The 11,157-nt window shown below is 42.3% G+C and overlaps 1 protein-coding gene across 2 annotated transcripts; it reads left to right on the forward strand.

The window, feature by feature from the left end:
- Positions 1-327: 327 nt before the first annotated feature.
- SAR1A (secretion associated Ras related GTPase 1A) lies at positions 328-9,916 on the forward strand. 2 transcript variants are annotated; one of them, XM_053388540.1, is made up of 7 exons: positions 328-462; positions 3,299-3,373; positions 4,262-4,381; positions 5,103-5,168; positions 6,367-6,470; positions 6,865-6,996; positions 8,776-9,916. In XM_053388540.1, exons 2-7 carry the CDS (start codon positions 3,316-3,318, stop codon positions 8,890-8,892), a joined length of 597 nt encoding a protein of 198 aa, XP_053244515.1. In that variant the 5' UTR covers positions 328-462; positions 3,299-3,315; the 3' UTR covers positions 8,893-9,916. The 2 variants fall into 2 exon arrangements, with proteins under 2 accessions (XP_053244515.1, XP_053244516.1); XM_053388541.1 differs by lacking the exon at positions 328-462 and adding an exon at positions 806-1,055.
- Positions 9,917-11,157: the final 1,241 nt, after the last annotated feature.

Below are 11,157 nucleotides of genomic sequence, written 5' to 3' on the forward strand. Positions count from 1 at the left end.
ACTGAGCTATCCCAGCTAGCAAAGCCCGGTATGGTTTCATATTGGATGGGATGTTATTTCCCCGCCGCCGCCCCCCAGACATTGGACGGGATGTTGGAGCTTCCTGCATTGCAGGGGACTGGGCTAGATGACCACGGGGATCCCTTCGAACGCTGCCATTCTAGGATTCGTAGCCTTGGACACCCGGTGGGCGGAGCCGCCATCATTGACGTCACTGCGATTCTCTCGCATGACACGTAGCGCGTAGGGCCAGCGCGGCGGCGGCGTCTCCGCCTTCTGCTCCAGCTCCGCCCCATTTTCCCCTCACCGGAAGTAGCCTCTGCCGCTGAGAAGGGAGGAGATGCTACGTAGTTCCGGCGTGTCGCTGGCGGCTGAGGAGCGAGAGCGGAGGGGTGAGGGGGAGCCGTCGGAGCCGCTTGCCGCCGTCGTTGGTCGAGGCTGCTGCTGCTGCCGCCCAGTCCGGTAACAGGGAGGCGCCGCTGGGCGAAGGGAGGCCGCGGGGGAACGCGGGGACTGCGGCGCGGGATGGGCGTTAGGCCTGGGCCGGCGGTCGGGCGGCCGAGACGGAGGGAGGGAGGGAGGGAAGCGAGCAAGTGACACGCAGGCGAGGTGGGGGCGGGGAGGAGTGGTCTGAGGAGGCCGAAGCCGGAGGGAGCCGCTCTTCTCTCTCTCTCTCTCTCCCACGGATAATTTATAATTATATTTTATATTATATTTATTATATATTATAATTATTATAATATAATGGATGTGTGTTTGTGCCTGTGTCTCTCTCCGTCTGTCCATTGACCTCTCGGGACCGGCTCACCGCTTCTCTCTTTCTCTCTCACTCGGCCTTAGCTAGAGAGCCTTTTCCTTCTCTTACGTGGCTTGCCGGGATTGCCTCCCTCTTCTTTCTTTTCTCTCTCTCTCTCTCTTCAACTCCTTCCTCCTCAACTCTCTCCGTCGTTCTCCTTTAGTTTATTTGTTTTGGGGGTCCCCGAAGTCCCCAAGGCTCAGCTGCTGACAGCCCACCTTTCTCATTTCCACCCTTCCCCTCCTCAAAAACAAAAAGGGTAGGTGGGGTATTAATACTAATAATGGTGTTGTAATGCTAAACTGGTGTTGTAAAATCGGGGATGGAAAGCGGGAGTGCCGAAACAGTGGAGTAGTGACCTCTCTCTCTCCCTCCCACACAAAAAATGGCAATCTGTGCCCCTCTCTTGAGAATGAGGGTGACACCTGTGCATTTTTTTTGTGGGGGGCGGGAGGGAGAGGCATGGGTCTTTGGCTTGCCACCCTGGTTATCCTCCAACTAGTTGCTGGCTTGGGTTGTAAGGTTATAGTTGGTTTGAATAGCCGGAACTGCTAGCAGTATATTCCGCCCACCCGCTACTCATCCTTGGTTTTGGCTTCGCCCGAAGGCAGCTTGCTCTCTGTAGGATTGCCAACTTTATCCCTTTGCTCATAGGCACTTTTGTTCCTTAAAGAAATATATGGGAGGCTCCCAATTTGTGGCAAGTGAATTCTGTTCACCTGTTAGGTTTCTGGTTATTATGTAATCTGGTTAGTCACAAGGGGTAGGGGTAAAAGATGGCAACCCAGACTTGGCATTTGGATTTTATGTGAGCTTTGATAAAGGGATGAGTGATGCTGTTCTCTTCTTGGGAGTGTACTGTAACCCAGGGTTTCCCAAACTTGGGTCACCAGCAGTTTTTGGACTACGACTCCCATCATCCCTAGCTGGCAGGACCAGAGGTCAGGGATGATGGGAATTGGTAGTCCAAAAACTGCTGGAGACACAGGTATGGGAACCCCTGGTGAAACCTTTGTAAATTTATGTTAAAAATACTCTCCCCCCCCCCCAGGTAACTGAATAGTTTGACAGCTATTTAAAATAACCAAAATGTTTTGAGCCATAAGCCTTTTGGAATTCATGCCCTCTATCCTAGAAGTCATGGAAGTTCATTTAGTTTATTAGTAGTAACGGCAAATGCACTCTGTAATGCTGACAATAGTTTTGTTGTCAGAATCACAGAAGTTGGAAGGGAACCCAAGGGTCATCTAGGCCAGTCCCCTGCAATGCAGGAATGTTAACTGGTTCAGACTTCAGAACCTTTTCTTGGCATCAGTCTGTTTATGGGGCTGAGCACTGACTGATTAAGCTTGTAATTCATGGCATCCTATTTGTGTAGCTGTGTTGAAATAAGGAAGGATTATTATCTGGTAATGGTAGACTTTAGACAGAAAAGTTGGTGGGTAACTTGTTCAGTGTTCAAATTTATGAGGAAAATGTCCCCACCCTCCCACCCTCCCCCTCCCAATTTTAGCCAAATTGTACGCCCTGTAGCCTTGCTTTGCATTCCACTCCCTCTTGTAATTCAAGCAGCAGTTTTGTTGTAACATTTGGATTCCATGCTTTTGAATTTATAAATACATTAGAAATTTAAAAGTTATCCATTTGGAATTAGATGAACCGAAGAAGATGTCTGAGCACCAATTAAACGGCCTTAATATTGGTATCCATGGGTACTCTTTGTAAGAACATTTGTGAGCATAGTGAGTGTTATTGTGTGTTTCATGGGGCATGTTTCACCTGCTGTGAAACATACTAAAGCAAGGAACAACTTTTCCCACCCTCAGTTAAGATGTATGTATCCATGCATTCTTCCATTGTATCCTGAGAGAAATGGATGCCAGTAGCTTATGTACCTTGCTTACTTGAGTGTTCCCTAAACACACGCTGCAAAAGGAGAACCTTTATTTGTGTTCACCATATGCAGTGACAAGGCAGGGGATCCACAGCTATATAGTAGTTGGGGCACTTGTTAGCCCTTTACAAAGACCCCTAAAGACTTGTTTTGGTGCATAAACCTGAAATGAAAGGCTCCCAACCAAGAGAAATCAGTTTAATTTCTCTTCTATATTTTCTTTTGTGATTTGTGGGGCTGTCACTCAAAGTCTTGCATAAGAAGTAATATATATTTGGAAGCTTCGGGAAGACACCTCGTAACATTTCTACTAAGAATAGAACTTGACTTCATATGGGTTAGAGTAACCTGCTATGCATATCAAATATGCTGGTACAGAGAGTCAGTTGAAAACATAGGAGCCATTGTGCAAATTGTTTAGCTTATATTCCCTGCTTGAGGGAGGAAGTGTTGATTTGTTCCTGCTATCTTCATAGCTACCACTCAGTTTTGTTTTTCTGCTGGTCCTTCTTAAATGGCAACTTTCTAGTTCATAGGAAATTATGATAGCTGAAATGTTCTGGTATATAGCCAAAATTGACAAACAATTGCTTTTATTTTTCTCCTAGGCAATTGATCTCCCACAATGTCATTCATATTTGAATGGATCTACAATGGCTTCAGCAGTGTTCTGCAGTTTCTAGGTAAGGCTTCAAATGTTCACCTATGAACAGTTCTCTTCGGCTTAGTGTTAACATCTGAACTGCTGGTTTTCACACAATCTGCTACTAGGAACTGAGAGGTGGTGGCACATTGTCTGATGCCATTTTCACCCCTCTGGCTTTTCTAATTCTGAATGTGTCATTTTACTCATTTGCCCTAGAGACCTTGCTAATTTTTTATTTCTTAAAACTGGCTACCTACAGTGGGTCTCAAATTTCAGCAGCACCCTGTGCAGTGCCAAAATTCTACAGACTCCCCTAACCCGCCTCTACTGCTTTGCAGTCCCATCTCTAGTTGATTGGCTGCAGCTCTTCAGATTTTAAGAAAGGAAACTGTCCTATCCCCACCAGGAGATGCCAAGGATTGAATCTGAGATCTTCCATATTTAAAGCACATGTTGTACTGAGCTATGATCCTTCTCCCCTTTTCCCTCTTGGCTAACTTCACCAAATGTATTGGAGTCTATATGGAAGTAATTGTACAATTGCAAGGAAAGGGTGGAGACACCATAGCTTACAATTCTAGGAGACTAAAGGGCACAAAAACCTGAGTAAGAGGGGCAAGCGGCAACACTCAATGAAAACAGAAGACTTCTACTTTGTATAGTTCCTAAGAGGAAGTAGTCTGTCTTAATTTCAGTACTGTACAGGTTAGAAAGCTCAGCCCTTCCACAAATGCTCCCTTCTTCCACTAGTAGCACTGGCAATTTTCTGTAGAAAAGCATCTGTTAATGTGCCCAAGGTAGCATGGATATTCAAGATACAGTTTTCAAGATCCATTTATTCTAATTATAGAGCTTACTTTGATCCAGTGATCTTATTCCATTTTTTAACATGCTGCTTTTTACACGCTGCTTTTCTGTTCTGCAGGATTATACAAGAAGTCCGGAAAGTTAGTTTTCTTGGGTTTGGATAATGCAGGCAAAACCACTCTTCTGCACATGCTTAAGGACGACAGGTTGGGTCAACATGTGCCTACCCTGCATCCAAGTAAGCTTTACATAGCTTTGGGTGGTGTTATCTATTAAGGTCATTTTTTTAAAAAATTGCTACTGTATGTTACTAGACTACTTAGAGCAGGCATGGCCAAACTTGACCCTCCAGCTGTTTGGGGACTACAATTCCCATCATCCCTGACCACTGGTCCTGTTAGCTAGGGATGGTGGTAGTTGTAGTCCCAAAACAGCTGGAGGGCCAAGTTTGGCCATGCCTGACTTAGAGCCTAGCATGTATGTTTTAAAAAAGTTGTATAATAGCAGTTCTCATTGCCTTGAAAAGTAACGATTTTGTAACGATTAATAATTTTATAAAAAACTAGTAAGAGATTATAGGGAACTGTGTCATTAAATGCACATTATACCTGGTAAATTTTTATAAGCTAGAATTAAAAATAATTCCATGTCATTTGAAGAATTTGAAAGTTTAAGAAGTAATTTTAGACTTAGGTGGTGCTTTAAGGCTACGGTCTTAGCCCTTCAGCCATTGCTAGAGTCCAGCTCCTCAGCCACAAACAGCCAATGGCCTGTGATGATGGGAACTGCTGCTGTTGTCATTGGACTGCATCTGGATGGCAGCAGGTTAGCCACCCATGCTTTTAAAGTCTGGTTTGTCCTGAATGGCTTCTTTTAGACGCAGGGATTTTTATATGTGAGAGAAACAGTACAACCAACCAGTACTGGAGTTCATAAAATATTTTCCTTCTTTGCTGCAGCATCAGAAGAACTGACAATTGCAGGAATGACTTTCACAACTTTTGATCTCGGTGGCCATGAACAAGGTAAAAGCAACATTTCCCGTCTTGTGATTTGCAATTGATAAGTGTTACTGTCTTGGTGTTGGTTATTTTGATGTAGCAAATTATTAACTGGGAATTTTAATTAGCTGGTCATGATGATGCCATCATGGTTCTCAACCTTTTTGGTATGGTGACCGCCCCCCGCCAAAGTCCAAATTTACTTGGCTTGGCAACCCATCAATTTATGTTGTTTTTTCCTTGCTGTCGGTTTATTGTTACATGAATTTTGGATCACAAGCTCGAGTTTGTGTACCTCTTGTTGCCATGCTTTTCTCCTCGAACCATACTTTTCCCTCTTGGCTCCACACTTGCATGATTTTGAATGATATGACAACCCCTGTTCTCAAGGGGGGGCACTTGAAACGAAGAGTGCCCTTTCACCACTCCCACACATCCAAAATAAACCTTTGGGTCTTTACTCCACACTTCCCTTTGTGGGGGAGGAGTTTGAAACAACACATTTTTATACAAGCCAAGCCTGTGCATTTTTAAAAAAATACAATTTTTGTTTGTTCTGGGGATATCGTAGTACTTGAAGTTATAGCAACATCCACCATGAAAAGAAGCTCGCAGCTAAGTCAGTCCAAAAGCCCATCTAGTCCAGCATCCTGTGCGCACACATGCTAACCAGATGCCTCAGGATGCTTGCAAACGGGACCTGAGTGCACTGTCCCCACTTGTGATTCCTAGCAGCTAGTATCCACAGGGGTACTGCCTCCAGTAGAGGAGGTGGAACATAGTTATTGTGGCTAATAGCCATTCTAATCCTCCTTACGGAAACAGCTCTCTTGCAGAAACAACCACATGGAGATAAAATGTGGCTCGGCAGAACAAGTCGGCCTCAAGAAATGGCCCTGAAAATGTGGAAGGACTGAAATTTTGAAGCTAGTTCACATAATGTATACTTTTTAAATTACTGAGCATAGGTGTGAAGTGAGCACTTGCCATAGAATTAAAGGAATTAAGGCACCCCAAGGGTCATCTAGTCCATCCCCTACACTGCAGGGAAAAAGATAAGCACATGCAGTAGCTACTAGTGAAGTTGTTGACTTTGATTATAATGGCAAGCTGGAATTTGAAAATGTGTCGAGAAACACTTGTGACCAAAATTCTGCCCTTCTTGGGTATTGCAGCTGGTGGCTGTGTTATCTTTATAAAAATGTTTTTCTTTCCCTTTTAGCTCGGCGTGTTTGGAAGAATTATCTACCAGCGATTAATGGGATTGTCTTTTTAGTGGACTGCGCAGATCATGCACGTCTTTTGGAGTCCAAAGTGGAGCTTAATGTATGTAGCTTCCCCCCAGTTTTACACAACCAGTTGGAGCCTGTATAGAATCTCTCTTCCTTTCTGTCACCTGAAGAATTGGATCTTAAGACTGTGTGAAAGAGAAGAGGTGTCATAATGAGAAAAATCTAATAAATATAAAGTGGAGAATGAAAACAAGGCAGTAGTAGTTAAAGCATCTAAGTTCTAGAAACAGTTTTAGGCCTGAACATACTTTTCAATAAGCTTCTGTAGGACTTCACTGTAAGTCAAGTGCAACTGCCGTGATGCCTCACTTTGTACAGTAGTGGAAAGATTTTATGTATGATAATAGACAAGAAACTGTTTGGGATTTATCGAGAATCATTGCTGCAGATACATTATGACGCACATATAATTCTCTTTTTCCTATTAGGCACTAATGACTGATGAAACAATATCAAATGTGCCAATTCTTATCTTGGGTAACAAAATTGACAGACCAGAAGCTATCAGTGAGGAAAAGCTGCGAGAGATTTTTGGGCTTTACGGGCAGACCACAGGAAAGGTAAGAAGTCAAAGCTGCTCATAAAAATAAGGAAATTGATATACCGTATTGCAAGACTGATATCCTTTTAAAAGCTCTCTCAGTAGAGTGGTATTTCAAGATCCGAGTCTTGAAATCTGAAGTTCTAATGGCTTTTAAAATACTGGAAAAGGACAGATAACAGGCTTTCAGTACATCTGTGTGTGATGCAAATATTAGTAGTTTTACTAGCCTACTAAAGAGGTTAGTGGGCTGTGTTTCTGTGCTAGCCCAGGAAGAGGAGAAACTTCTTTAAAGACTAGTGGGGAAAATGGCCTTCTACGAAACAGGCTGACTGCCTTTCTTCCTCAGCCAGAGCAGAAACAAAGAACTCTAGCAGAAGAAGAAAACAAGAGATCCCTCCCTCTCCACCAGCTCACTTGCTCACCATGTAATTCCTGGTCACCAATGGCTACCAGGCAATTTGTTAAGTAAAAGGCTAGTTTTAGTCAAATCTATAATAAAAGTACAATTGGTCAAGGAGAACTGCAAGAGCTCGCTTTCGTAGAATAGCTTTATCTGGTATATTTGCTCCTCTTTGGAATTCTTTCTCTTATGTGCAGTTAGAAATGACCAATCTTGTATAGTATATGAACCCCCGGCTTCCCCAAAAAGAGATGAACAACAAAATCGCCTGACATTTAAAAAACTAATAGATTTATTGTGTCATAAGCTTTCCTGGTATACTTCATCAGATGCATGAAATGTTACCTTCAGTTGGAGGATACATATATACGTGGGTGTAGAGAGAGAATTGTAAAAAGTGGGCAAGGACAAATCTAGTAAAGCATAAATATATACAAGATCATTCACAACAGCAATCGTTACTAATAACATAGGAAGCCTTAAGTCATTGTGTTAATGAATGCCTACTAAAGGGCATGCATTATCTAGATTTAAAGCCTAAACTAATCGAATCAAGCTTCTCCGATTTAACCATTTCCTGCTTGAGTCTCCATTTGAAGTTCCTTTATTGGAGAATAGCAACTTTCAGGTCAATAGTAATGCCTTAGGAGATTGAATTTTGCATACAGTGATTTCTTAATATTGCCATCTTTGTTGTCCAGTTGGTTTCCATTTATTTTTACATAGACTGTACGTAAAAAACACAAAAACAGTGCTGGCTGATAGATATACTCAGATTTTAAAATGTGTTGCATATGTTCATGCTTGCCTGACCTCTATGGGTATACTGCAAATTTTATTTTTGTTTCTTGCATTTATGTACTGCATACTATGTTTCAGTCAAGGTAGAATTTACAATTCAAAAATACAATTTAATATACTTGTGAAATTTACAATTTAAAATGTTTACAATTAAAAATAGCTCAGCTGTTTGCAAAAGGGGTTTCAGACAGCCCTACACTGAGCTTTGGCTGCACCAGACTGCATGCCAAACTGGGGAGGAATTTACCTTACTCACGAGCTGATGAGGGTGAGTTAAATCCTGCTGATTTGGCTGTACACATCAGTTCCCAACAGGGGAACACAGCCAACATAGAATCAAACGTTGCCCATCAGGTGATCACACCCACCTGCCCTGTTGGAGTGTTGTCGGTTGATTGGCAGGTGGGTGTGTTTTTAAAAAATGGCATTGCAGGCCAAATTTAAACGCCAGTGCACCATGACCTGCAGCTCGGAAGTTCCCTACCCCTAATTTTTAAGAAAGTTTTGTGTGTGTTTGTAGCCATGCGTAACTCTTTTACTGTTTTAAGAATTCCGCAACTGAGTCTCTGTGAATGACTTCTTGTTTGACTCTAGGGGAATGTGCCACAGAAGGACTTGAACACACGTCCCATGGAAGTGTTCATGTGCAGTGTACTGAAGAGGCAAGGCTACGGTGAAGGTTTTCGTTGGCTATCGCAGTATATTGACTGATACTTGGAGAGAAATCTACTCCTGGACTGATCCTGTTCACAGCTTCCTTATGGACTTTTCTATTAGAACATGGAAGGCTCTCCAACCGCATACTGGCAATGACCGAGAGACTCCTGTCTTCACTTACCCAATATCACAGTGGTGACACAATTCTTTTCCCTTTGTCTGGGAGATAACATTCTACACACTGGTGCAGGTTGTTGTCACTTCCAGTTGCCATTGTTTCCCATGGAAACCATGGCTTTCAGTTACAATGGGGCTGGTGAGTTGGAACGCAAAACTGCACACAGCGCTCTGAATGGCTGGAAAAGAGAACCTGTCTCACCACTGTGGCCAATTGACTTTGGAAAAAGCAATTCTATTTTTTAAAGAAAGTGTTTAATGTAAACGGTGTCCCTTTAGATTTCTTAAGTTAGCATTCATCTTGTTTGGGCCAGAATTCGATAGGGTTTTTATTAATCTATTTAAATGTTATTTAGATAGAGAGATCCCAAATTACTGAACCAGCTATCATGATATTAATAATCCTTAGTGAACAGAAAGATGGGCTCAGTTGCCCTGTAAGATGGTTGTGCTGTCACACTGTTTGATCATGAAGATGGTGCTATTGGGACTGACTTGTGCAATGATTTGTTTTCTTTAATTTACAGGGGTTTTAGTTGGGGAGGGAAATGGAACGCACATGCAGACACACTTGTTCTAGCTTTCCATGTCATTATGCACAGGAGTCTGAAATGCGGTTAATCACCTTAGCCCACCTCTCAAAGTTACCACCACTTCCTTTGTCGGCAGTCTTCTTATCCCCCTTCTCTGCAGCAGCAGTGGAACAGTTGTCTCAGGCTTGTGATATGGTTTGTTCTACATTGCAGGCAACTGCTGGGAAAAAAATGCAGTAGAAATCATGAGTTTATTTTGTTGGGTTATTGTAGCATTAAATTTTTCCACCAAATGCATATCATAATGCTGTTAATGTAAACTAACCCTGTTTCTTTTATATTCAACAGAGCTTGTGTTTGAAATTTCATTACTTGCCTAGACATCTTCATTTTCCATTTTAAAGAAACCACAAGTAGACATCCGTCTCCTTTAAAGGAGTATGATGGGGCTTTAGCTGAAATTATTTTAGTACTCGCTGACAGTGTATTTCACTGATAGATGCAAGAGATTGGTGGCTCAGAGTCTGAAAACTCTTGGGGTGACTTGTGTGCTAAATTTTGTTACAGAAGATGAAATGCAAAATGGCAAAACACCAGAAGAACTCTTGTTTTTGTGCCATAGGCACTTTTTCTGCTGAAAGGTGCACTCTGTTGCTAGGACTTTAGGTAAACTTGATTGTTAGTTCCTGTGATCTAGCACCTTTTGTCTCTGCATCAAAATCTTTGAAAGGGAAATAAGTCCTTAACATAGCCATTAATAGTTTGAAATTCCAGTTTCTTGTGCTGGTGGTGTGAAATTTTTTTTTAAAAAAAAAAAACAAACTTCTGAGTTTTGCCACATTCACTCAGCGCTTGGGCGTGTCAAAATGTGTTGCTATTTACCCAAACACTTAATGGATTCCACTGAAGCATGTAATGCAGCTGTAAAGACAGGAAAATTTACACTTTCTCTGCCAGCAAAAGGAACAGAATATATTGCTAAAATGGTACACTTAAATTGCACCAGTTGATGCATCTGACTTGTAAAGCTTAATACAGTTGGGGTACTCCCAGAGTAGTTTAAGCTGAACCATCATTAGAAAGAAGCGTGTGACAGTAAACTATTCCTGAAAAGCATAACTAGAAGTCTGATCAGGATCAATAAGGCTCTCTTTCCACTTATAGAATACTTGTAATTCTTGACCTATTTGCAGTGTCTTCACCAAAAATGGCTGCATGTAGCATCGTCATTGATTTCTCTTTTAATCTTGTCTCTGTGAAGCCTTTTGATTTTACAGAAGCTTTTCAATCTGTAAATATCTCCCCAGGCCCCCGTGCCTATGACTGTGTGGCCAAGGAGGTGTAGAGAACCACGTCAAACTACAGTGGTCATGCAAACACACTTGACTTTAACCGATCAGTTACTACATTATTTGAATCTCCAGTATTGACCACCTAGAGTTCTCCTGTTGGATGTTACTTTCAAGGAATGCTAATGGAATTGTTCTTGAAACAATATGCGACCTGGTAACCCCTTACCAGACGTGACATACTCCAGTTCCATGCTTAAAGGGAAGACCCCAGTGAACAGAGCTATAGAATTTGTGCCCAGTAGAGGCATAGTTTTCTA

The sequence above is a fragment of the Podarcis raffonei genome, chromosome 5 (genome assembly GCF_027172205.1).
Source record: "Podarcis raffonei isolate rPodRaf1 chromosome 5, rPodRaf1.pri, whole genome shotgun sequence".
In the NCBI taxonomy this organism is placed as follows: domain Eukaryota; kingdom Metazoa; phylum Chordata; class Lepidosauria; order Squamata; family Lacertidae; genus Podarcis; species Podarcis raffonei.